The 25,983-nt window shown below is 48.9% G+C and overlaps 1 protein-coding gene across 4 annotated transcripts; it reads right to left on the bottom strand.

Moving 5' to 3' along the window:
* Window positions 1-250: 250 nt before the first annotated feature.
* On the bottom strand, window positions 251-25,920 carry Trim17 (tripartite motif containing 17). Of its 4 annotated transcripts, none has more exons than XM_045152955.1 (7): window positions 23,986-25,920; window positions 7,189-7,622; window positions 5,632-5,727; window positions 3,072-3,302; window positions 1,535-1,557; window positions 1,346-1,449; window positions 251-925 (listed from the first exon to the last, which is right to left on the bottom strand). In XM_045152955.1, exons 2-7 carry the CDS (start codon window positions 7,615-7,617, stop codon window positions 375-377), a joined length of 1,434 nt encoding a protein of 477 aa, XP_045008890.1. In that variant the 5' UTR covers window positions 7,618-7,622; window positions 23,986-25,920; the 3' UTR covers window positions 251-374. The 4 variants fall into 4 exon arrangements, with proteins under 4 accessions (XP_045008890.1, XP_045008889.1, XP_045008888.1 ...); XM_045152954.1 differs by lacking the exon at window positions 23,986-25,920 and adding an exon at window positions 8,945-9,026; XM_045152953.1 differs by lacking the exon at window positions 23,986-25,920 and adding an exon at window positions 8,682-9,016.
* Window positions 25,921-25,983: the final 63 nt, after the last annotated feature.

The following is a 25,983-nucleotide window of genomic DNA, read 5'->3' as shown; positions in this document are numbered from 1 at the left end:
AAGAGCCGGGCGTGGTGGCGCACGCCTTTGATCCTAGCACTCGGGAGGCAGAGGTGGGAGGATCGCTGTGAGTTCGACGCCACCCTGAGACTCCATAGTGAATTGCAGGCCAGCCTGGGCTAGAGCGCGACCCTACTTCAGGAAAAAAAAAAAAGGTTCACTCATAAATGTCCGGGCTGTTTCCAGAGTTTTCTCTAAAAAGCATCTCTCCGTAGTCCATTTACATTTGAGAGCTTTAATTGTGGTTTTATTTTGAGAAGCTGCCCTGCTTTCAGTGCCACAGGGAGAAAGCCTGGCAGGTGGCCATGGAGAGTGAAGGGACCCGCCCTCCCGAGGGCCAGCGCGCACTGAGCGCCTGCCCCGCCCCCAGTCCTCTATCCCTTCACCCACATGGTCACTGTGGAGATGACCATCTGGCCCGATTTTGGTACCCCCAGGCAGAAGAATGGCAGCAGGGGCCCAGGGAAGGAAGTCTGGGAGTAGCTGTGTAAGTGGGATCCGTCGTTCACGCTGTAGAAGGACACCTCGCCCGCCTGGAAATCCAGGAAGACCCCCACGTGGCTGGGAGGCTCTATCAGCGTGACTGGGATGGAGTCAGGTAACAGGGACAAGTGCTTCTTCCCCTTGGACAGCTGCACCACCCAGAACCCATTTTCCGGGGACTTGGGCACCCTGTCCTTGCGGCTCACGTTGTCTCTGCACACGCCCAAAGCCCAGAGTGCATCGCCGGTGAGGTTCATGCCCACTTCCCAGTAGTGCCTCCCGGAGGAAAAGCTCTTCTGACCCACAGCACAGGGGTAGGCCAGAAACCGGTCCTTGTTGAGGGGCGCGCTGCCCTCTGGCGGAGGGCTCAGGTAGCGCCTCTGGCGGCTCTCGTACAGGAGGAGGTAGGGATAGGCGGAGCTGGGATCTGGCATCACATCCTCTGCAGATGGGCACAGGTGGACACCAGAAAACTAGGATAATTCATGGTCAAAGATGGAAGGACCCTCTAGAGCCCGCAAGGGGCATGTGGACTCAATGAGCCCCTTCTTCTTTACCTCTCCCCAAACCTCTACTCCATCAGTTCTATCTGAGAATTAAGGTAACCTAAGGATTTCACACCCCAACTCAGTAGTTGGTGGTGAGTCAGTGGGTGTGAATGGGCCAAACTGTCCCCAGATGGACCTACTTGGAAAGCATGCAGGTCAACTGATCAATGGTAATTGGGTAGTTTAATGCCTTCCCACTCCCCTCCTCCACCTCCAGTTGATAGCTTTGGTCCCTCCGTAGAATCAAGGGTGGGTACGTTGGGACACTGCCAAGAGAATTAGACTTAAGATCTGGACCATGGGTCCCCACTTACCTTGGAAACTTTTGAGCACTTCTATCTGTCCAGGAACCTTGCACACAGTCCTGAGCCCCGTCGGGAGGGCCACCTCTGGGTACTGCAGGCTCAGGCTGTCCTTCCTCCAGGGAACACAGATTTGTGTCCCTGCATGTGGCCCTCCCTCACCCACCTTCACTGCTACCTCCACTGAGGGGGACCAGATACCTGATCAAGGTGTCCTTCACATCCTGCAAACAACAAGAAGGTATATGTATGTGCTGCTTCCAGATGGCATGCCCCTCACTGTCATCCTCAAAGCTGTCTCTGTGGTCCACTACTTTGGGACATACCAAAGGATATCCTCTGCTGGACATCCCCTTCCCAGAGAGCAAGCTCTGCCTCCACCAGGAATCTCATTCCCACTGGGAGACCAGAAACCATCCTCTTAGCCCGTCATCAGAAGCCTCGGGTCTGCTGCTCAGCAGAGGGAAGGGAGTGCCGAATGAGAAGGCCCAAGGCAGCGCACCCCTGCACTGGCCACTTTTTAATGTGGTAGTGGAGACGGCATGCTAGACCAGTGCTCTACCACGGGACTCTCCCCCCAGGCCCCCCCCCAGCACTTCTGTCCTACTGAGGCAGTTAAGCTGTGAATATAGCAACCTCCTCCCCATCTGCAGAGAATGTGTTCCAAGACCCCCAAGGTTGCCAAGAACCTTGGATAATGTTCTCTAATACTATGTATCTCTGTGTACATACCTGTGATAGTGTTTGTGAATGAAGAGTAAAATGCTAATAATACAGAACCATAACACTGTAGTAGGAGCCTGTACTTGCAATATAGCTTAGCGATTTTGTAACATGATTTTTTTTTTCCTTACTAAGTATAGAACTTTCTTCTTTTCAATTAAAGGAAGCTATTTACAGTTTCTCTTTGGGATATTCAAATTGGAAGTCTCACTATTCCTGTACTTGGAAGCCATTATGGAGTAAAATTAGGGCCAGGCACAGTGGTGCTCACCTTTAATCCAAGCACTCAGGAGGCAGAGGTAGGAGTATTATTGTGACTTTGAGACCAGCCTGGGATAAGGAACACGAGGTCCTGAACTTTGGACTCAGGCAGGTGCAGACCCAGTTGGGATGCAGAGAGCATAGCTGGATGGAGAATGTCTGGGATAACAGCCCAGGGCCTCTCAGGGTCCTCTGGAGACTGGAGAGTCTACAGAGTTCCCAAGATCATTAAAACCCATAACCTGGGGGCTTTTAAGAGGCCATTTGGCAAAGGTCCACCCTCAAGAAGGAATTAGTTAGTGTTCCACAAGACATGTTATAGAGAGAGTGAATTGTATGGAAGTCAGCCTAACCTCTCTCATTCTCCTCCACTCTGTGTAAGGTCCCCACAGGGCCTTCTGCCACGAGACCTTCACCAGAAGCCAAGCCTTTGACAGTATCATGTCTCTGGACTTGTAGAACCAAAACAAACCTCTTACTTTATAAACAAGTCCTGGGTATTCTGAGATTGTATTGGAGCACCATCTAAAACAGCCATAGTTTCATTTTCTGGAGCATAATCCTAACTACATGCTGGTGACCTGCCAGAACCTGCTGCTCAGTACAGCACCTGTCAGCCAGCTATTGAGGCATGGAAGACCAACAAGGCTTTATCAACCCAGTGAGTGCAGGAAGCCACTTAAGCCAAACAGCTTAGACAGGTGGGCGGTGGGCAGACAGCGGGCGCAGACCCACCTGTGTCCACCAGCCTCACCTGCAGCATCTGGAGGGGCTCCTGCTGGCTCTTCTCCTCCAGCTGCAGCAGCAGAAGGTCCAGGGAGCGGCTCTGCTGGTCCAGGATGGCCCTGCTGTCCTGCAGCCTCACTGCCATCTCCTCCTCTTCTTTCTTCAGGACCTGGAGGAGCCTTCGCTCCTCCTCCACCAGGAATAGAACCACCTTCTGAAACTCCTCCAGGATTCGTTCCCGCCGCTCCTTCACTCTGTCCTGTAGTGGCAGGGACCCCTACCTGGTACTGAGCTGTGGCTAGGAGGGACAGCTCCCTCCCAGGGTTACCACACCACCATGGGCCCCTCTGGACCAGATGGGAATTTTAATTGGCAACCAGGGGCTTTGACAGATGACCTCACTTGACCATGGATACAGCCCATCTGAACCCGAGGGCAGCATCCACTCACCCCAAATGCCCCTGTGAGCTCAGGTGCAAGTGGGATCAGAATATCCCACCCCAAAGGAAGTCACAGGCATGCTGCAAGAAAGGTCCAGGAGGCTTTTTTGGGGGGATCACTTTCCTTGTACCAAGCCCCAAAAGACCAGGCTAGAAGTCAGATTGCAGTCCCCTATGTTCCCAAAGCTGTTGAGAAGTCAGGATTACAGAGTCAACAGCTAAACTTCTCAATGGGCCACTTTCTTTTTTTTTTAAATATTTTATTTTCATTTATTTATTTGAGAGATGGAAAGAGGCAGAGAGAGAGGGAGAGAGAATGGGTGTACTAGGGCTTCCAGCCACTGCAAACAAACTCTAGACACATGTGCTATCTTGTGTATCTGGCTTACGTGGGTACTGGAGAATCGAACCACGGTCCTTTGGTTTTGCAGGCAAGCACCTTAACCTCTAAGCCATCTCTCCAGCCCCCCCAACAGGCTACTTTCAATGGACAGAAACAGGAAGTCATTTTCCCATTCTATCTCTTTGTCCTCAGTACAATGAAAGTAAACTGATGTTTTAAAATATTTGATTTATTTTATTTACGAAAAAGAGGCAGAGAAAGAGAGAAAGGAAGAAAAGAATGGGTGCACCAGGGCCTGTAGCTACTGCAAACCAACTCCAGGCCCATGCACCACCTTGTGCATCTGGCTTTTTATTGTTTTGATTTTTTTGAAGTAGGGTTTCACTCTAGCCCAGGATGACCTGGAATTCACTATGTAGTCTTAGGGTGGTCTAAAACTCATGGTGATACTCCTACCTTTGCTTCCCAAGTGCTGGGATTAAAGGCATGCCCAGCTGGCATATGGGTTTACATGGGTACTGGGAATTGAATCTGGATCCTTAGACTTTGCAGGCAAGCCCTTAACTGCTGACTCATCTCTCCAGCCCAGTAATCTGATTATTTTGTGCTTTTTGTCTCAGCTTACTTCAGCACTTAAAAAAGCCCAATACAGCACTGGGAGGCAGAGGTAGGAGGATCGCTGTGAGTTCGAGGCCATGCTGAGACTCTATAGTGAATTCCAGGTCAGCCTGGGCCACAGTGAGACCCTACCTTGAAAAACCAAAGGGGGGGTAGGGGGGAAAGCCCAACAGACTGGCTTTTTTTTTTTTTTTTAATGTGAGAGAGTAAGAGTGTGCACATGAGAGAGACCTGGCACACCAGGGCCTCCAGCCACTATAGTCAAACTCCAGATGCATGTGCCACCTTGTGTGCATGTGCAACCTTGCACACTTGTGTAACTTTGTGTGTCTGGCTTACATGGAATCTAAAGAGTCAAACATGGGTCCTTGGGCTTTGTGGACAAACGCCTTAACTGCTAAGCCAGCTTTCCAGCCCTTAAAAAAACTTTTTAAGAATTCTTTTGAGAAAGGGTCTTGTTATGGTAGTCCTGACTGGTCTTGAACTTGCTATTTAAATCCGTCTATCCTTGAACTTGTTTCTGTCCCCCTACCTCAGCTTCCTGAGTAGTGGAATGACAGGTGTGAGGCACCACTACCAGTCCCCTTTCCTGCCTTTACAGTGAGCCTCGGCCCACACTTATCTTATGGAATCATGGCTAGAATTAAATTTAAATCTTAACTAGCTGGGTGCGGTGGTGCAGGCCTGTCATCTCAACAAGAAGACCATTTAAGGGCTGGAGAGATGGCTTAGTGGTTAAGTGCTTGCACATGAAGCCTAAGGACCTCAGTTCGAGGCTCAGTTCCGCAGGATCCACGCTAGCCAGATGCACAAGGGGGCGCACATGTCTGGAGTTCCTTTGCATCAGCTGGAGGCCCCGTTGTGCCCTTTCTCTTTCTCTCTGCATTTCTCTCTCTCTCTTTCTGTGTCACTCTCAAATAAATTAAAATAAACAAAAAAAATTAAAAAAAAGAAGACCATTTAAGCCTGGGAGCCCCCCCTCCCCACACACTCTTGTTCATATATCAGCTTATTTTCCAGGCTAACCACCAAACCTGGGAAGTATAAGAAAAACTTTCCCCTTCCTAACCACCTTCCCATCCCCACATAGGAGACCCTGGAAGTCCTACTGCAGGTGAAGATAGATATGTATGTACATGTGGGGGGGGGGCAGGGACAGCAAAGGCCTCTCAGCTATAGGCACTCACCTGCCACTCGTTTAAGGTTTGCTCCTCCTTGACTTGCAGATCTTCTGTCTTTATCATCTCCTCCCGAAGGAACCCTATGTCCTCCTCCAACTTCAGCTGCAGGACGCATAAACCCAACACCACAGGATTCAGGGAGGTCGATCTCCTACCTCAGCTCATAACTGATTATGGTTTCTGAAGCTGCAGTGACCCCACAGACCCTCTCTAAGGGAGCACGGATGACCACATACACCACCCCTAAACATTTCATTCTGGCAGTGAGACAGTTCAGAAAACAACACCCTAAATTTTAGTGCTTCAGCATAAGAATTACTTGGGAGGGAGGTTGAAGCAGAGTCTCACTGTAGCCCAGGCTGGCAATCCTCCTACCTCAGCCTCTCAAGAGTTGGGATTAAAGCCACCATGCCTGGGTGGGGGTTGGGATATAAGAATTATTTTGACGTAAAGGCATTTTAAAAGCACACTTGTAAGACTGCCTCTGATCCCTTTGTTTTTGTTTCTTTTTCTTTTCTTTCTTTTTTCCCAAGGTAGGGTTTCACTCTAGTCCAGGCTGACCTGGAATTCACTATGTAGTCTCAGGGTGGCCTCGAACTCATGGTGATCCTCCTACCTCTGCCTCCCAAGTGCTGGGATTAAAGGCATGCACCACCACACTGTTTTTGTTTCTAAAAGCAAGAAGAAAAAGAGCTCCCATAGCAAGAAGAAAAAGAGCTCCCATGTGGAAGATGTCCTTTCCCATACCTGGGGAGAAGGAACCGACCTTACTGCCAATGCCAAGGATCGGGGTGAAGGGGGAGCCCAGCAGAAACCCATACAGGCACACTCACTGAGCCCTTCTAGGTCCCTCTCCACATGTGACTAAGCCTCGTCTCTGAGCCTGTCTCATCAAGACAATTGTCCTTCAGAGTTTGGGAGACAGGTTCCAGGACCCAAGCACTCTGGGATCCTGGTTTCCTCATCCAGAAATGGTGTCATAATGTGGGTGTCACTGCCATGTCCTTCAGGACTAATCTACCTATAAATAGTTAAGTCCTGCTACCTCCCGTGTACCCTCAGTGGGTTTCTCGGCCTCCCTACAGTCTAGCAGAGCCAGGCCACATGGGCAGCTGAGCTCAGCCTAGGATTGGGACTGATGATGCTGTCCATCCATTCAGGTGGCCATGCCAGACCAACAGTCCTGAGCCCACAAGGTGTCCATGGGCACAGCCTTCATTGGCTTGGGGTTTGAAGGTTAAGTCGCACATCTGTTTTTCCCAGGGGTAAAAGGACACTCCCACTGTGTGTTCTAGCATGTGGGGGTTACTTGTGCTCTTTGGGAGACCTGCCAGGTTCAGACCTCAACATACATGCACTCCCATTCCTGTCCACCTTTAAATGAAAGTCAGCTTGTCCCCCAAATGCCCACTCCCTATCTGCACTCCTTGCACCTTCTCCCCAGTGCTGACTTAAGTACTTTGTATCCTGGATGGCTCTGGCCCAATCTCTGCCCTGGACCCCCAGGCCCCCAGTCACTTCTCCCAGGGCTCACCCGGCCCCTGACCCCTGCCCCACAGCCACCTTGTACTTCCGGGCAGCCTCATCCACTGGCAGCACCTCATGCAGCCGATGCTCCTGGGCCTCCCTGCAGACCACGCAGATGGGGGTCTGATCATCCTGGCAGAACAGTTTGAGGGGCTCCTGGTGTACCCGGCACAGGTCTCGCTTCTGCAACCCAGGGTGCTGTCGTGCCATCTCTGCCACCTTGATCAGCAGGCGGTTGGGCCGCAGGTTCCTCTGAGGGGACATCTCCCTGCACTCAGGGCAGGGGAAGGACCCTTTCTGCTTCTTCTTTCCCTTCTTGCCCTTTGCCTTCTCCCAGCTCATCTGGATGCATGCGCGGCAGAAGTTGTGGCCACAGGTGGTCATCACGGGGTCCGTGAAGAAGTCCAGGCAGATGGAGCATGTGGCCTCCTCTTGTAGCCTTCTGGCAAGTTCAACAGCATCCATGGCTCCTGGGAAGATACAAGGCATGCGTTTCCATTGTAACTCCTAGGGATGGGCGGGATCTTAGAACCGGGTCTCCCCATCTGGCTGTCCTCTCCAGCTGTGCACTGTGCTCCCTGACAGATGAGGTCAGAAGCCAGTGTCCAACTAAGGGTTACAAAGACCCTCTTTGACCAAACGCTAGCCATGCCCCTAACCCTTGTCTGCTCAGCCTGATCTTGGCGCCATCCCATCCTCAGCCTGCCCAGCCCAGTCCCTCCAGAGCCCCCCTCCCCCCGCTAAGTCATACCCCACCACACACACATGCCTGTTCAAGTCCTCACACCGCCTTCATGGCTGACCCTTGACCTGCCTTTCAGCAGGGGGACCCTGCTAGGTTAACTTAGCCACAAGCTCTTCCTGAGCCTGCAGGCTGTCTTGAGCACTTTGCTGCATTTAGACTCCAGCCCCATCTCTGCCCTGGGGCCACACTGCTACCCCAAAAGTCTGGAATAAAGTTCTAAGTGTCAGAATAATTTTTTTCTTTAACAATCAAAGGGAAAAGAGAATTTGGGGAGGAGCAGGAGGTCCTTTTGATTGAGGAGCCAGGTGCAATGCAGTCACGCATGTCCACATATGCGCACAAATACAGGGGCCATGTGTAGACACATGCACATACTGTACACACAAACTTGCACACAAGTACACATGCTTGCACACACATGGACACCCACAAATAAGTATGCATACACACACAAATGCATGTACACAGGAAACAGGTATACCCATGCACAAATGTACTACGGGCATGGAAATACAAACACACATGCACCATGCAGGCACACAACAGACCGGTGAACATGCATCCGTGCCGGCACATATACACAGGTACCCAAGTACATGTGCGTATGCACGTGCCTAGTTGTGCAGTGAAAACCTTTCAGGGTCCTTGGATTTTACGGATAATCCAAAGTAAGCGCCACAATGATTTTAACCTGAGCTGTGAGCAGAGCACATGACATTAAGCTCCCCCCTGGACATCAAGAGGCCTAGGGGGGTCACGTGGTTTAGGGCACACTGCTGCCCACCTGTTTAGAAGCCCCAGGATGGGGTGGCCTCAGGGTTTGGAACTCAGCTGAGTGCAGGGGCGGTCGTCAGGGCTCTGGTCACCTAGGACCTCGGTTCAGTGAGGGCTCGTCCAGAGGATCCTTGCAGTCACAGTCGTGTAGGGTTCTCAAGGGCAACCCGTCCCCCTTGGGGACAGGGAAGCCGGGCATTCGAGAACGGAAGGAGCACCTGGGGTCTTGGCTCAGACGCTGCTGGAAGGTGGTATCTGGGGGGCGATACTCACCGGGGAGGGCCCCTGCACTGCTCCCCGTGCCAAGGTTCGCCCGCAGCTGGGAGAGGCTGGGTTTGAGCCGGCGGTCCCTCGGCCCAGCGGGCTTTGTGTCGTCAGCGGACTCGCAGGCGGGTTGCTGGGCGGGAGGGCTGCGGGGCGGGGCCGCTGAGGACCGCAGCCCGGGGATTTGCGCCGTCGGGGTGAAAGGGAAGTTGGCGGCCTAGAGAGGAGGGAGCTGGGGGGGGGGGGAAGGGGACGTGAGCGGAGCGGGAGCTGCGTGGCCCAGATGGGAGACGAGGGTTGGGACTGGGGAGCTGGGGACAGGAAGGGAAGGGTCGAGGGGGCCATGCAACAGCTGGGGGGCGGCTAGGGCAGCACCTCCGGGCTTTGGAGTGGGGGCCTGTTATAGCCGAGGGGGTAGGAGGTAAGGATTGAGAGCAGTTTGCTGGGGTTAAGGAAGGTTGGGGGGAGCCTAGCGGGTGGGGTGCCCCTCTCCTATGGTTGCCAGCTGTGGCGCATGGCTTGCCGAGGTGGGTGCCAGCAGGAGGCGCGCGGCCCTTCCGGAAAGGACGAAGGGAAGTTGGTAGCTTGGACATCCCAGTTGGGGCAAAGATAGGGGTTCATAGGGGCACGTTGCTGAAGGCCTCAGGGTGAAGGGACACTCGGCAGGTGTGCTGCAGGGGCCAGTGGGGAAAGGCAGTAGGGAACCGCCGCTGGACGAGAGAAGAACGGAGGCTTGGACCGGGGTGGCCTCCCGCGTGCACCAGGATGGGAGGGGAGTGCTAGGCGGTGGGGAGGGGAGGTCCTTGCCTGCGCTTGCAGGTCTTTTGCTTGCTTGATTTCTCTTTCTCTCTCTCTCTCTTCCTTCCTTCCTCTTCCTTCTTGAGATAATCTGGTTATATATAGCACAGGCTGGACCGGGACTCCGGCCGCCCCTCCCACCCAATGGGCTCCCCCGGGGGCTTTCATACAAAAGCTAACTGCTAACCATCACCAGGGCCTGACCCGTGGCTGAGCATGCCTGGAGGCTTAGCCCTGGGGAAACTGACTGGACCGATGAAGAAACTTAAGGCTAGAGTTGAGAGGCCAGAAGGCAACAGGGAAACAAGGTCCTGGAAGGCCAAACGACACCGATTTGCCATTTCTAGGGCTTAGGCAGTCTGCTTCAGGGTGTGGAGAGCTGCTTCAGGTGGGGTCAGCTGGCTTTGTGTGGGCAGTCACCTCACTGACACACATGGTTAAGGCCCCATTCCTGGAGAGTGGGAGTGAACGCCACCCACTAATTCCATCCACTCCTCCCTCCAGTCTCTGTTGCCTCTAGGGCATCCTTGACCTTTATATTGGTGAAGGGATTCTGGGCTGAAGGTTTATTTCAATTCGGAAAACAATCGCAGGTTTTAAAATAAAAATTTCAAGAATGCACAGTGACATCAGCACTAGGAACTGCACACATCAGCTGCAGATAGCATCTTGCCATATTTGCTTCCTGTTGGGAGAAGCCTGCTAGTGGCTCAGATATTGGCTGCCCAACACAGTGGGCGGTGCCAGCCACAAGACTGAAAGGCAGCTCTATATGGAATAACATGTAGGGACAATTCAAGTGCACTGATCAAGTTTTGATATGTTTCCATCACGCCAAGGAGTCTGGTGTTGGGAGGGGCCCCAATGTTGCATGACTCACTTCACCTTCACCAAAGTGGAATCCTTTTTCTTTCTTTCTTTTTTTTCTTCTTCTCCACCTCTTTCTTCTTTTTCTTCTTTTCTGAGGTAGGATATCACTCTAACCCAGGCTGATCTGGAATTTTCTATCTAGTCTCAGACTGGCCTCAAACTCACAGCAATCCTACCTCTGCATCACGAGTGCTAGGATTAAAGGCATGCCCCACCACACCCGGCCTGGAATCTTTTAAAAATATATTTTATTTTCTTAAATTTACATATTTAAGAGAGGGAGAGAGAATGGGCACACCAAGGTCTTTCGCCACTTCAAATGGATTTGACGCATGTGCCACCATGTGCATCTGGCCTACATGGGCACTGGGGATCCTTAGGCTTCACAGGCAAATGCCGTAACTATTCAGCCATCTCTCCAGCCCTAAAATCTTTTTTTAAAAAAAATTTTATTCATTTATTTGCAAGGAGAGGGTGAGAGTAGGTACACCAGGGCCTTTTGCCACTGCAAATGAACTCCAGATGCATGCACCAGTTTGCGCATCTGGCTTTATATGGGTACTTAAGGAACTGAACTCTGTTAGGTTTTGTGGACAAGCACCTTAATGGCTGAGCTATCTCTCTAGCCCAGAATGTTTCAAAAATTTCTTTTCTTTATTTGAGAAAGAGAAAGAGTGAATGGGTGAATGGGCACACCAGGGCCTCCGGCCACTGCAAATGAATTCCAGATGCATGTTCCACCTTGTGCATCTGGCTTATGTGGGTCCTGGGAAACCGAACCTGGGTCCTTTGGCTTTGCAGGCAAGCACCTTAACCACTAAGCCATTCCTCCAGCCTCCCCCCTTTCGGGCCACATCACTGGTGGCAGGCAGTCAGCTCCCACTGAAGGAGACGTGCTGTTTTTTGTCAGGAATGTGGGGAAAATGGCCTTGTGTCAACCTTTTTTTGCAGCCCTGCAGCTTTCATCCCAGGCTCTGGCTTTTGCGTTTTGAAAGATGAGGTAACAGGTGTCCTCTTTATCAGCCCCACACCTTACACCGTCCTCCCTCCCTGACGACCAGTTGATCCACGCTCCAGTGCTGACATCTGCATGGCTGCCACCACAGCTCACAGGCCTGGGTTCCCAGGCTTCTCACAAATGTGACAGTTTTTAGTCTCCACAGACCCTGCTGTATCAGTTTTGTTGCAGTAAGAAACATCCCTACATTACAGGAAGCTCATCGAAGCAAGGATTCTTGATTGTTTTATTAACATTAATTATACATATGTGTTTCATTGTGTTTTCATAAATGTAGACAATGTATTTTGATCATATTCATGCCCTTCACCCTGTTCTTGTTCCCATTTCTGCTAATCCCTTTTCTCTCCCCAACTATACCCCCCTTTCTGCTTTAAAAACTTTTGTGACCCAATGAGTTTCATTACAGTTGTTTACAGGAGCACGGGCACATGACCAATACCTACACTGAAAAAAGTGTCTCTCTCCCATCAACCGCTAACTTTGTATAAATCCTTGGGGATGGGTCAAGCCTCCTAAGTTCCTCCCGCTTCCATGACAAAGCTTGCATGAACCCAACCTCGTACAGACCTTGTGCAGGTAAACATCACAGCCGCTGTGAGTTAAAGAGTGCAAAGGCTGGGCTGGAGGGATGGTTTAGCGGTTAAGCGCTTGCCTGTGAAGCCTAAGAACCCCGGTTCGAGGCTTGATTCCCTATGACCCACATTAGCCAGATGCACAAGGGAGCGCACGCGTCTGAAGTTTGTTTCCAGTGGCTGGAGGCCCTGGAGCACCCATTCTCTCTCACTGTCTCCCTCTTTCTCTCTCTGTCACTCTCAAATAAATATATTTGTAAATATATTATAAATAAATAAATATTTTTTTTAAAAAAAAAAGAGCGCAAAGGCCATCTCATACCTAGAAGCCAGCAATCCACACCACTCCCACCCCTTTCCTCTGACTCTACACTCTTTCTTTCCCCCTCTCAATATTCTCTGAGCCTTGGAAGGGTGATAAGGATGTCCATCCCATTTGGGACTGGGCATTCAATAGTGTCTTATTCTCAGCACTCTGACCAGTCATGAATCATTGCAGTCACCCATGACCATTGCAGAAAGAAGCTTCTGTGACTAAAGCTGACAGCAGTATGAATTTATGGGAATAAACACAATTATTTAGAAGTCGGTTTGATGGCACATCATATCCATTAAAGACATTGCACATATCTTTTTTTTTTTTTTTTTTGGCTTCCCCCATCCCCAGGTAGGGTCTCACTTTAGCCCAGGCTGATCTGGAATTCACTATGTAGTGTCAGGGTGGCCTCGAACTCTCAATGATCCTCCTACCTCTGCCTGGGATTAAAGGTGTGTGCCACCACACCCGACTTCATCTTGTACATTTTTACATGAATAGAGGCCTCACAGGAAAAAGAGATAACCTTAAGATACTCTTAAGGGGCTTTACCCCCTCCTGCCTTCTCATGGGCAGGAGCTCTTCATACTATCTCCTCTTTCCTACTTTTGAACTAATAGATAGACTCTTTAATTTTTTTTTTGTTCATTTTTTATTTATTTATTTGAGAGCAACAGACATAGAAAGACAGATAGAGGGAGAGAGAGAATGGGCGCGCCAGGGCTTCCAGCCACTGCAAACGAACTCCAGATGCGTGCGCCCCCTTGTGCATCTGGCTAACGTGGGACCTGGGGAACCGAGCCTCGAACCGGGGTCCTTAGGCTTCACAGGCAAGCGCTTAACCGCTAAGCCATCTCTCCAGCCCTAGATAGACTCTTTAAACTTAAGAAGTTTGGTAAGACATGGGGGCTTCTATACATTTTATTATTTGAGAGAGAGGAAGAAAGAGTATGGGCATACCATGTCCTCCTGCCACTGCAAATGAACTCCAGACCCATGTGCCACTTTGTGCATCTGGCTTTATGTGGGCACTGAGGAAACCAAACCTGGGCCATCAAGCTTTGCAAGCAAGTGATTTTAACTGCTGAGCCATTATTCCAGCCCCTATAATTTTAATGATAAATTGTTGAGAAGTGATCAAAGGAAGATAAGAATTGAGCTCCTGAGGGTAAATTGTGAGGTGATAAGGACACCTATGTTGGTATTGATGGTTCATACATATTAATAGACATTCTGGTGATACACTGTTCTCAGGGGGCAGAAGAGGGGACACACATACAATTGCAAATTTCCTTTACACAAAGGAAAAATCTATGCCCTGACTCCAGGCAGAAAAGGGGGCAAGGTACAGAGTTGCTTCTGTGTTTGCTGATCCCAGTTGCCTTCAGCTCAAAATCAGTATGTCAAGGTGACAGATTTGAAAGTGACATTTCATAGTCACACTGGCCCACACTCTGGAAGCCAGTTCATGGCTGACCATCTGGAACACTGCCAATGACAGTTGCAGGATATGCCACTCCAAGTAGGACGTGTTGGTCAGTGGCACTGTTGGGAGGTGGTGGAAGCCGGAGGAAGTGGGGTCTTGTAGAAGTTAGGTCATTGGGAGTGTACCCCTGAAGGGGAGAGTAGGACAGTGGTCTCTCCTGTCTCTTGTTTTTGCCTCCTGGCCTCCATGAGTTGAACAGTCTTCCTCTGTCACATGCTCCAGCCATAATGTACAGTGACACCAAGCCCCAAAGCCATAGTCAATGACACTGAAACCATAAGCCCAAATAAGTCTTTGTAAAGTGCTTAGCTCAAGTATTTTGCCACAGTGACACAAAACTAACAAAAGGTTTGTATGTAAAATTCAAAGTCCTGGTGAACTGTTTACTATTTAAGAACTAGATAGCCAGCTCTAAAGGGCTGGCATTTAGGGCTAGCCAGTACCCAGATGGCAAAGCCATCATATGACAAAGATGTAAAATACAGAATATAAAAAGGGCAGGTTGAATGTATCACTGAAGTGGGAAGGAGTTTTGAAAGAGATATATACACAGGTCACTTCAGATGAGCTCTCTGAACCACAGAGGGAGCCCCCCCCCCCAAAAATAAGAATGAAAAAGCAGAAGTTCCTGAGAACTGGCCAGGCCACATAATACTTATGGAATGCATCTCACTGATAACACATGCACGATGTCCTTGCTAAGAGCCCATTCTTCCCTCCACAGCATGGCTCATTTTACAAGTGCATCATATTCCTTCTCTGGAGTGTCCCCATTATTATTAATTTATAGGAGGTTGGAGGGAGGAATAAGAGACTTCAGCATGCCACTGACATGACCCTGAATTGTGCTGTGCTTCTCAGAACTTATGTCAAGCTACATGCTACAAGCTACATGCATGTGGCCTGTTGGTGACATCTACGCAAAGGGTGGCACACACTTCTGGGGTTCGATTTCAGTAGCTGGGGGCCCTGCTGCACCAGTTCTCTCATTAAAAAATTAAAAATTTACAAGATAGGATTTACAGTTGTGTGAACACTAAATTCATGAATTTTGAGTAAACAGGACATAAATTGGGCTAAAGAACCTGGGTTCAAAAACCTGCAACTGTAATCCAGGCATAGTAGCACATGCCTTTAGTCCTAGTACCTGGGAGGATGAGGTAGGAGGGTGACTGTGAGTTCAAGGCTACCCTGGGCTATAGAGTGAGTTCCAGGTCAGCCTGGGCTAGAGTGAGAGACCCTGCCTTGAAAGAAACAAAAAGTCTACAGTTGCAGACTGATGACATTTTATCCAGTTTTCACTATGCTTTTCCTATCACTGCTTCTGTATACAGCAGGACTTCACGTGACACTAAGCAATTAGAAGCCAAAGCGGGTGAGAGTACAGAATAGATTTGTGTGCTCCCAGCACCAAGGTAGTGCTTGGCTACAAGTAAATGCTTCCAATAAGCAGCACAAGGGCTAAAAATTCGTGTATCCTTACCCTCAAAGACAAGTTCAGTTATCCCCACAGAACTCCTTTCCAATTCAGTTTACCAGCCCTGCCTTGCCCCAGCTGTAGTTCTCACAAGTTGACCTCCAAGCCTCCTTCTCATCTCCGGAGCACCACCAGCACTGCGTAGGGTGCAGAAGCCTGTAGCAAGTGCTCAGTCTATGGACCATCAAGGCAGTGACACCCAGCAAGTCAACTTCCAGGACAAAGTCTCCCTCCCTGTCTTCCAAGTTAGAGGTTCCCAGTGTTTATTTGACCTAGGCTAAATCAACAACACACACTAGTTAGATTTCCCTTCCCTCTAAATGGAAAGGTGGGAGTTCATACACAGGAACCACTGGATCTGGCCTGGAAACAGGAGGTGTTAACCCCCACCTCCTCAAACACCTTAACCATCCTTCTAACAGATGGACCAGGTTGACGCACACGACTCGATTTTACATCGCTCATGGCTCAGAGATAGGTCAAGTGCACACAGAAGCAGGACCTCTACGTGAGATGGGTGGTTAACTGCACACAAACTGACCAGGCAATCTGAAGACGTTGCTGAACTTGTCACTAGAAACGGGCACAGGTGGTGCTTGCAACCCATGTGGTTGCTCTTCCGCCTGCACACACAAGCTGAATTCCTACCTTAACCTGAGCAAAGTAACCAATGGACCTGACTAGCTGAACCTACAACCCATGACAGGCCAGCTTCAGCACGACTCTGGTCTTGGACCTGAAGGCATGCTATGAAGAGAAGCCCCCACAGCTCAGAACGCTATTGCAGCCACTTTTTCAGACTTAGTGGGTGGCTCTTAAAAGAGCCTTTGGGTTCAAAGCCAAAATTAGGAACCCGGGGCACCTAAACCCGGTTCCCCACGGATGCGGCGCGCCAGCTGGATGTCCTTGGGCATGATAGTGACCCTCTTGGCATGGATGGAGCAAAGGTTGGTGTCCTCGAACAGCCCCAACAGGTAGGCCTCGCTCGCTTCCTGCAGCGCCATCAAGGCGGAGGTCTGGAAGCGCAGGTCCGTCTTGAAGTCCTGTGCGGTCTCACGCACCAGGCCCTGGAACGGCAGCTTGCGGATCAGCAGCTCGGTGAACTTCTGGTAGCGACGGATCTCGCGTAGCGCCACGGTGCCAGGCCGGTAGCGGTGCGGCTTCTTCACGCCGCCTGTGGCTGGCACTGGCGCACTCTTCCGAGCCATCTTGGTGGCCACGTGCTTGCGGGGTGCCTTGCCACCTGTGAACTTGCGGGCTGTCTGCTTCATGCGCGCCATGGATCTGACCCTCGTTCAGGGCTTCCTCTGAAGTGCAAGGGGCGGTGCAAGACCTCAACTTTTTTTTTTTTAAATTGTTTATTTATTTATTTGAGAGCGACAGACACAGAGAGAAAGACAGATAGAGGGAGACAGAGAGAATGGGCGCGCCAGGGCCTCCAGCCACTGCAAACGAACTCCAGACACGTGCGCCTCTTTGTGCATCTGGCTAACGTGGGACCTGGGGAACCGAGCCTGGAACCCGGGTCCTTAGGCTTCACAGGCAAGCGCTTACCCGCTAAGCCATCTCTCCAGCCCAAGACCTCAACTTTTATAGAGCCTGCTGTGTTCCCATTGGATGTCCGCCAGGTGGCGTTGTAGTCAGCCGCGTTCTGATTGGTGGGTGGGGTGCCCGCTTGACACCTTGACGCCTTCCCTTATATTCTCACCAGTGCCAGTCAGGACAGGCTAAGGAAGTAAGCCTCGTCAGGAACGCGATTCCAACAGTCAAGGTGGGAAGAAACTTCTAGAAGTTAGCCTCCGGCATGCAACCTTTACCTACCAGTGTTGAATTTTCCTCAGCTCTGTCAGGCGGCAAAGTAGTCCCAGTTAAAAGAATTCCCCCGGGCTGGAGAGATGGCTTAGCGGTTAAGCGCTTGCCTGTGAAGCCTAAGGACCCCGGTTCGAGGCTCGGTTCCCCAGGTCCCACGTTAGCCAGATGCACAAGGGGGCGCACGCGTCTGGAGTTCGTTTGCAGAGGCTGGAAGCCCTGGCGCGCCCATTCTCTCTCTCTTTGTCGTTCTCTCTGTGTCTGTCGCTCTCAAAAAAAAAAAAAAAAAAAAAAAGAATTCCCCCATATTTCTTCATTTCCCCCATATTTCTTCATGAACTTCAAAGGTCATTCTTCCGTGTCTGGCTCAGGAGAGCCCATGGAGCTGAGGGAGTTACAGATACGCCTTTCTTTCAGGTTTGGTGGCACCCCAGAGCATAGCAGGTTCGGGGCTAGCCTGCTCAGGGCTACACATGAACCTGTCTCATAACAACAAACAAAACCCTTTCTGTCATGGGCTTAGATCCAAATGCATTTTAAAAAGAAAAAAAGCCACATTATTAAAACTTAACATTCTTTCTGTCAGAGGCGAGAAGTTTAGCTCTGTAGGAACAAACCTTGTCAAATTTCTACCTTTCCTGCCACTTTTCCAAATGCCTCTTTGTTCAGCCTGGCATGTAAGCACTTAAGTGGGTACACTTTAACTTCTCCTGTAGAGACCCCTTGGAACAGGCTGGTCTCAGGGCATCCTCAGATCTCTTGTCCCTTCGATATCCTTTGTGGTAGCTTGGTATATCCCCCATAGACTCAGGGTTTTTTGTTTTTGTTTTGTTTTAATTGGCAATCAGAGAGAGAGAGAGAGAGAATGAGAATAGGCGCCCCAGGGCCTCTAGCCACTGCAAACAAACTCCACATGCTTGAGCCACTTTGTGCATCTGGCTTTATGTGGTGGGTACTGGGGAACTGGACTCTGGTTCTTAGGTTTGGCAGGCCTTAGCCACTGAGGCATCTTTCCAGCCCTCAGGTGTTTTACTAAAGCTTGTAAACTGGGTCTTCAGCCTTCTGGTTGGGGGTGTGTCACCGGGGGTGGGATCTGAATTCCAGCCTAAAAATATGCACAGGTTTTGAGCTGGGGCTGGGCTTGCCTGTAGTGCTGGCTACTTTGTTTCTCTCCCTTTGAATGAATGGGAGCCAGCTTTTCCTACCATTTGATGGAACCTTCTCTGGATCTGTAAGCTTGAAATACATCTCTTCCTCCCATAAGCTGTGCCTGGTTTGGATGTTTGTCCCAGCAACTTGAAGCTGACTACAATATCCTTCCATGCTGGAGATATGGCTTACCGGTTAAGGTGCTTGCCTGGGAAGCCTAAGGACCCATGTTTGACTCTCCAGGTCCTACATAACCCAGACACACAAGGTGACATAAGTGTGCAAGGTCACACATGCACACAGAGTGGCACACGCATCTGGCATTTGATTACAGTGGCTGGAGGCCCTAGGGCACCAATTATCTCTCTCTCTTGCATTAGAAAAAAGAAAAAAAAAGCCAAAAAAAAAATCACACAATATTTTTCCATCCCTCTTCTCCAGGAAAGCACAGGCCATTGGCCCTATACTTTCATGGTTGTTTTTTTTTTTTGGGGGGGGGGGGGTTCTGTTTTTTGGATGTAGGGTCTCACTCTAGCCTAGAGTGACCTGGAATTCATTCTGTATTTCCAGTGTGGCCTCAAACTCACAGTGATCCTCCTACCTCTGCCTCCCAAGTGCTAGGATAAAAAGGGTGTGCCACCACGCCCATCAGCCCTACATTGTCAGTATTCAATTGACAAGATGCTGAAGACAAAACAGCAAAAACAAAACCCAGAAACCCTCAAGGCCTCCTGAAATCTCTAACTCTCCAGTTGGTCTACACTCAGCCTCCAGCATTCATTCTAAACAACCACTGGAAAGCAGGGCATGGTGGTGAATGTCTATAATGCTAGCACTGCCAGAGGTAGAAGACTCAGGAATTCAAGGCCATCTTTGGCTGTATAGTGGGTTCCAGGACAGCCTGGGCAACATGAGATCACAAAACAAACCAACCTCCAATGGCTTCTCCTCTTCGTAATACTAGACTTCTGAACTGCCTTATCACTTGGGACTGATTTTACCATCACAAGATACTGTAATTTTGTTAGAAAACTACTTGTTTCATGGAGATGAGAAATGAGTCATTATTGTATTCAAAGGTTAGTATTTCAAAGGTAACTATGGAGGTCTTAGGAAATGGCTCGGTGAATAAACTACTCACCACTCAAGCCAGAGCACCCAAGCTCAATCCTCACTAAGACATAAAAAGCTGGAAGCTACTGGGCATGGTGGCACACACCTTTAATCCCAGCACTTGGTTGGCAGAGGTAGTAGGATCACCATGAGTTCGAGGCCACCTTGAGACTACACAGTGAATTCCAAGTCAGTCTGAGCTAGAGCTACCTCAAAAAACAACAACAGGGCTGGAAAGATGGCTTAGCGGTTAAGCGCTTGCCTGTGAAGCCTAAGGACCCCGGTTTGAGGCTTGATTCCCCAGGTCCCACGTTAGCCAGATGCACAAGGGGGCGCACGCGTCTGGAGTTCGTTTGCAGAGGCTGGAAGCCCTGGCGCGCCTATTCTCTCTCTCTCCCTCTACCTGTCTTTCTCTCTGTGTCTGTCGCTCTCAAATAAATAAATAAAAAATTAAAAAAAAAAAAACCTGGAAGCTGAGAAAGAAAAAAGAAAATCCATGGGTGGTGGCACATGCCGTTAATTTCATTTAATGTCAGCACTCAGGAAGTGGAGGTAGAAGGGTCACTGTGAGTTCAAGGCCAGCCTGAGACTACATAATAAATTCCACGTCAGCTTGAGCTAGACCCTACCTTGAAAGAAAGAAAGAAAGAAAGAAAGAAACAAACAAACAAACAAACAAACAAAAAAACTGGAAGCTATGGTGGGTTTCTGTAATCCCAGTATGACAATGAGATGGAAAGCAGAGAGGAGACAGACATGAGGGGCTGGTAAGATGGCTCAGTCATGAAGGTGCTTGCCTGTCAAGCCTAACAACAACCCAGGTTCAATTCCCCAGTACCCACATAAAGCCAGATGCACTAAGTGGTACAAGAATCTGGAATTCATTTGCAGTGGCTAGAGGCCCTGGAGCACCCATTCTCTCTCTCTCTCTCTGCTTGCAAATAAATAAAAGGATTTTTAAAAATAATAAAAAAGGAGACATAAAGGGAAGAGAAAGGAAGGGAGGAGGGTATTTAATAGGTTGATATTGTATAGATGTAAGTACAATGATTGAGATGGGGAGGTAATATGATGTAGAATGGAATTTCAAAGGGGAAAGTGTCAGGGCGGAGGGAGGGAATTATCATAGGATTTTTTTTTTAATAATCATGGAAAATGTTAATAAGAATTTAAAAATTAAAAAAAAAATTTTTTAAAAAGCAGGCATGGCATGCCCCACGTGAGGGTGCGCTTACCTGTGGTGGCTCGCAGTGGAAAATGGGGTACCCCGATCCATCCCTCTTCCACCCATTTACTTTAAGCCAGAGTCTTTTTTTTAAATTATTTTTGTTTTTTATTTACTTATTTGAGAGCAAAAGACAGAGAAAGAGGCAGATAGATAGAGAATGGGCACGCCAGGGCCTCCAGCCACTGCAAAGGAACTCCAGACGCATGCGCCCTGTGTGCATCTGGCTAATGTGGGTCCTGGGGAATCAAGCCTCGAGCCCGGGGCCTTAGGCTTGACAGGCAAGCGCTTAACCGCTAAGCCATCTCTCCAGCCCTAAGCCAGAGTCTTTAGCTGACCCTAAAGCTTGACTTTTTGTTTTTCATGCTCCAGCAATTCCTGGGTCTCTGTTCCCCTATGGGACTAGGGTTACAGGGCCATGTGGCCATGTTCAGCTTGTTTTTGTCAGTTAAACTTGGGTGGTCTCAGGTCCCCTCAAGCACTCATGCTTGCACAGGAAGTGCATGTAACCACCAAGCCTTCTATCTCACCAGCCACCCCCTTTTAAACGTCTTATTTCAAATCAAGGTCACACTAAGTTGCCCAGGCTGGGCTTGAGTTCACTCTGTAACCCAGACAGACCTTAAACGTCCCCCCAGTCCTCTTGCCTCAGCTTCCCAGGTGGCTCAGGTGACAGGCCCCAATAGTATTGCCTCAGCCCCCTTTGAAGTATTCTTGCAAACTTGGCACTGCCTCTGCTGTCTGTTACACAGCTAACGTTCAAAGCCTTTTGCCATAGTTTACTGTATGGTGACCTCGGGCGCACCCTGGAAAGCTGTTTAGTCTGTGAACTCTGTCTGTTACAGAAGAAGGCAAGCCCAAGTGTCCGTAGCGTGGGAATTACAGAGTATAACAGAGCGGCCACTGAGGGTGACTTCACGGAACATGTACAGGACAGGTGGGACCGTGACAAACTGCTTTTCACTCCCACGGGAGCAACCTGAGGAAACGAGCTTAAACTGTAGCCGAAGGGACGTCAGGGATAAGTAAGAAGAATTGCCTGTCTATGTCCAGCCCCATCACCCCATACAAGGCTGTCTTTGAATGGAGACAGATGGTGAGGTGCCCCACGGCAGCAGCAGCCAACTCGAATCTGCTGACTCAAGCAACGTCACCCTACAGCACAGTCATTGTCACAGTTCGCCCCAGTAAACTTTTGTCGAGATTTAAGAATGTTTGGCCAGGTACCAAATGGGAAAATGCTACTACTGGCGATCTTTCAGGTATTCAGGCATCATCAAGTTTGACACCCCATGCCATGGCTCTGGTGAGATGTGCTGGTTTATTTGAGAATGGAAAAACAAGGACACATCAGTACCCACATCAATCTAGAACCAAACTCCAGGGCTTACCCAAGAGTACCGTCAAGGGCCAGTCTGGGTCAAAAGTCTGAAGTGTGGGAGCTAGAGAGATGGCAAACAGAGATGATTAAAAAACAAAAAAACAAACAAACAAACAAAAAAACAGGCATGGGAAGTAGAAGGGAGACTATTTATGCAGAGGAAGGAAACCAGAGGGAGGGTGGATATGGTCCAAGACATTTACATACATATATGAAAATCTCATAATGAAAACCATCACTATATATAATTAATATATACTAACAAAAGTATTTAAGAAATGATCCAAAGGTCTAGGGATAATGGGGTGTTCAGGAGGATAAGGTAGAAAGTTTGAGATCTTGATGGAAAAATATACAAAACAAAAACAAAATTTCAGATCTGAAATTAACTGCCTTCAGAAAATAGCTACTTTTAAACATTTCATGAGCTATGTTAAACTTTCAAGGGTTCCCCACAGGATACAATGTGACATTTTGAGTATCAAACAACAATGGTTAGAAGGGTTCAGTATTTGAAGAGTTAACACATTCCATTGTTAGCACAATTCAGTCATAAGGATGGAAATAAAATTCTGCTGCAGTTTTATTGATTTGGTAAAGATATGCACTCACATCTGCGTTCCATTACTTTGTGTATGCGTGTGTATAAAGTTTCCATCATGACACGTGACTGCCAAAGCAGGACAGAGCAGATGCGGAAAAGGAAGAGATAAGAGGTCAGAACAGACACCAGGGAACTAGAGATGACCCAAGCCAGGCGTTGCTTGGGCGCCTACATCATCATGAGGAAGATTTAGGGATCACTTCCGGGAAATGGGGTATCAATAAGTCCACTCCTTACAGACAACTAGGGAATGATGAGGCATCACTTTCAGGAATAAACTTCAGCCCTTGCATCTGGGGAACACGTGATGCCGTGAGAAAGGCATCAAGTCGACATAAAATATTGAGGGAGGTTTGGGGACATGACTCAACGGTCAAAAGTGCTTGTTTGGAAAGCTTGTGGACCCGGTTCGATTCCCCAGTACCCACTCAAAGCCGGATGCACAATGTGGGGCATGAGATTGGAGTTTGTCTGCAGCAGCAAGAGGCCGCTGGCGAGCCCATTCTCTCTAATAAATAAAAATTAGCCGGGCGTGGTGGTGTTCGCCTTTAATCCCAGCACTCAGGAGGCAGAGGCAGGAGGATCGCCATGAGTTCGAGGCCACCTTGAGACTACGTAGTGAATTCCAGGTCAGCCCGGATTAGAGTGAAACCCTACCCCGAAAAAACAAAGCAAAAACAAAAAATTTTTAAAAAAGAAATTGAGGGAACCCGACAGCAGCAAGAGCAGGAAGGCTGGAGGTAGAGGAGGCCAGATGCGCAGGCAATGCAATCATCCGGAGCTTCAGAACTGACCAATCAGAAGGCTTCCTCGATCTAGGAGCGCGTGGGCCACGCCTCCCACGTTTTCTACGTCTCCCCCGTCCCCGCCCCGGAGTCGGCAAGCCTGCATGCTCCCTGCCGCTCAAGGCGAGCGAGGCTGTCAAACCCGAGTCCCGGCACCCAAGCCCCACCCCTCGCCGCTCACGGTGCTCCCTCGGTCCTGCTTCAAGGCATCGCCACCTGGCGTCCCCGGCACCTGGGGTCCCGGCATCGCAGCGCCTCCGGATCCCACGGCCCACCCCAGTGGCGGAAGCTCCATCCCTGCCCCGTGCGTGGCTGACACGCCCGGAGACCCCCAAACGGCCCGGATCCGCGGGGCGCAATGACATCAAACCTAATATTTTTCCATTTCCGCAAGACGACGAAGCTTTGTCCTGGGAAGAAGCCTCGCCAGCCAGACCCGCTTACCGCGGCCGAGTAGCGTCTCAGAAGCAAGAATGGGGATTTTAGTCCAGGGGCTGTAGTTTCCTCTTCCTGTAATTTCTTCCAATCGCGATCCAAGCCGCGACTCGGGCCTTTTGGGAAAGAATCCGGTAGGGGTTTACCCAAAAGTTGGGGGAGGGGCTTAAGGTGGAGGGGGATGGGTGTGGGGCACCTAACGATGGGATGGCGCCGCCTTCCCAGCTCTTTGGCTGTTCGCTTTTGTAGCTTAATTTCATTCCTTCTCTGCTTCCCTAGAGTAGACAAGAGAAGAAATCCTTTGTTTTTTTTTTTTTTAAATGAATCCATCATGCGCTCATTTAGCATCCACTGTGTGTGCACTGTCATATTCATCACCCTAAATGTCTAACAATAAATATAGAAAATGTGAGATATGTAAGTAATGAGTATTATTCAATCTTTAAAAAGAAGGAAATTGTGCCATTTCTCAACAACATAGATCAACCTAAGGAGTATAGTTATGTGAAACAAACCAAACCCAGAAAGACAAAATCCTTGTGGTCCCACTCATATTCGAAATCTAACAAGGAGTTATCATAGGATGGGAGTTGTGGAAAGTAGGGAGATGTTAGTCAAACGTACACATTTTTATTTGTAAGAGGAATCACTCTGAGAGATTTAATAGGTAGCATGGTGAGTCCAGGAATATATCTCGTGCACTTGAAATTTGCTAAGTACACCTGATTTGTTCTCCCTACATACATACACAGAAGTAACTGGAGTGGTAGAAAAATTAAATATAATCATTTCAAATACATATAGATCAAAACATGCTACAAACCAGTCCACTTGCTTCATATGCACATGGCTATGTAGGGCCTGTGCCTTTCCACACAAACTGTCTATAAGCTTCTCTATGCAAATTATATATATTCTCCTTACCATCAGGTGATGGCTCTCCACTTTGTCCCCCTCTTAAACCATGATTTTTTTTTTTTGTCATGAGTGTGTAGTATTGTGGTGTTCCATGCATAGTATATATATGTGGGGGTCCCATGTATACTTATGGAGCCAGAGGAAAACATCAAGTACTCTCCTCCAGCACTCATCAGACCTGTTTCCTTGAGAGTGAATCTCTTCTTAACCTGGACTTGCTTTCAGGAGCCACAGGGATTCTCTGGTCTCCGCTCCGCTCACAGGACCAAGGTTACAGGCATGCGTGGTTATTTACCTGTGTGCTGGGGAATCAAACTCAAGTGGTTTTAAGGCCCTCAGGTAGTCCTGGTTTGAGTAGACCCGATTTTAGGATAAACATGATGAAATTATATAACATTTTATATATATTTCCCTGAATGTCTTATTGGCCTTTATTGCTGTAATAAAATATAAAAGAGAAAAAATAAAAATAAAAAAGCACAGGAACAGGAAAAAAGGGTAATACTGAGTTTCAATTTTAGGGCATTATTTTAAGGATTATGCGAACTCATTTGTCTCCCCACACTCATGAGTAACATAGCCATTTCTGATTTTGCCTGATCTCCAACCGTCCTTTTACAACAGCATGCGGAGGCCACCATCTTACTTAAAATCCACATGTATTAATTTACTATGTTCCCAAATCTTGTTGCTCTTAAAAGTGTACATTTTTTCTTTTCCAAGGTAAGCAATTTATTTACGCTGTTTAGCCAACTCAAATTCAAAAAATCTACCTACCAGACATGGAGGCTTACACACCTGTAATCCGAACACTTAGAGGCTGAGGCAGAACTGCATTAAACTCGATGCTAGCCTGGGGGGGTGGGGAGGAGAGGGCTCACAAAATACCAAACTAAGGCTAAATTCGGTGTCCTATTCACAATTACGGCCCTCAAAACACGTTTTGAGGCATAGTTTTAAGTATTGAAAACGTCTCTAGCAGACTCCCCAGGAACTTTAGTAGAAGACATCATTAGATTCTCAGGTGGACTTTGTTTTGTCACATCTTAAGGTGGACACGCCACTATTTGCCTACCAATATCACGCTTG

This window comes from Jaculus jaculus, chromosome 6 (genome assembly GCF_020740685.1).
Source record: "Jaculus jaculus isolate mJacJac1 chromosome 6, mJacJac1.mat.Y.cur, whole genome shotgun sequence".
Taxonomy (NCBI): Eukaryota; Metazoa; Chordata; class Mammalia; order Rodentia; family Dipodidae; genus Jaculus; species Jaculus jaculus.
This window is presented reverse-complemented; position numbering and strand designations above follow the sequence as displayed.

Coding starts and splice junctions, on each gene's coding strand:
- Trim17 (XM_045152955.1), bottom strand. CDS start 7,617: ATGGATGCTGTTGAACTTGCCAGAAGGCTACAAGAGGAGGCCACATGC. Junction 3,303..5,631: donor AAACCTTAAACGAGTGGCAG/GTGAGTGCCTAT, acceptor CTGCCACTACAG/GACAGAGTGAAGGAGCGGCG. Junction 1,558..3,071: donor AGCCCCTCCAGATGCTGCAG/GTGAGGCTGGTG, acceptor TGTTGTTTGCAG/GATGTGAAGGACACCTTGAT.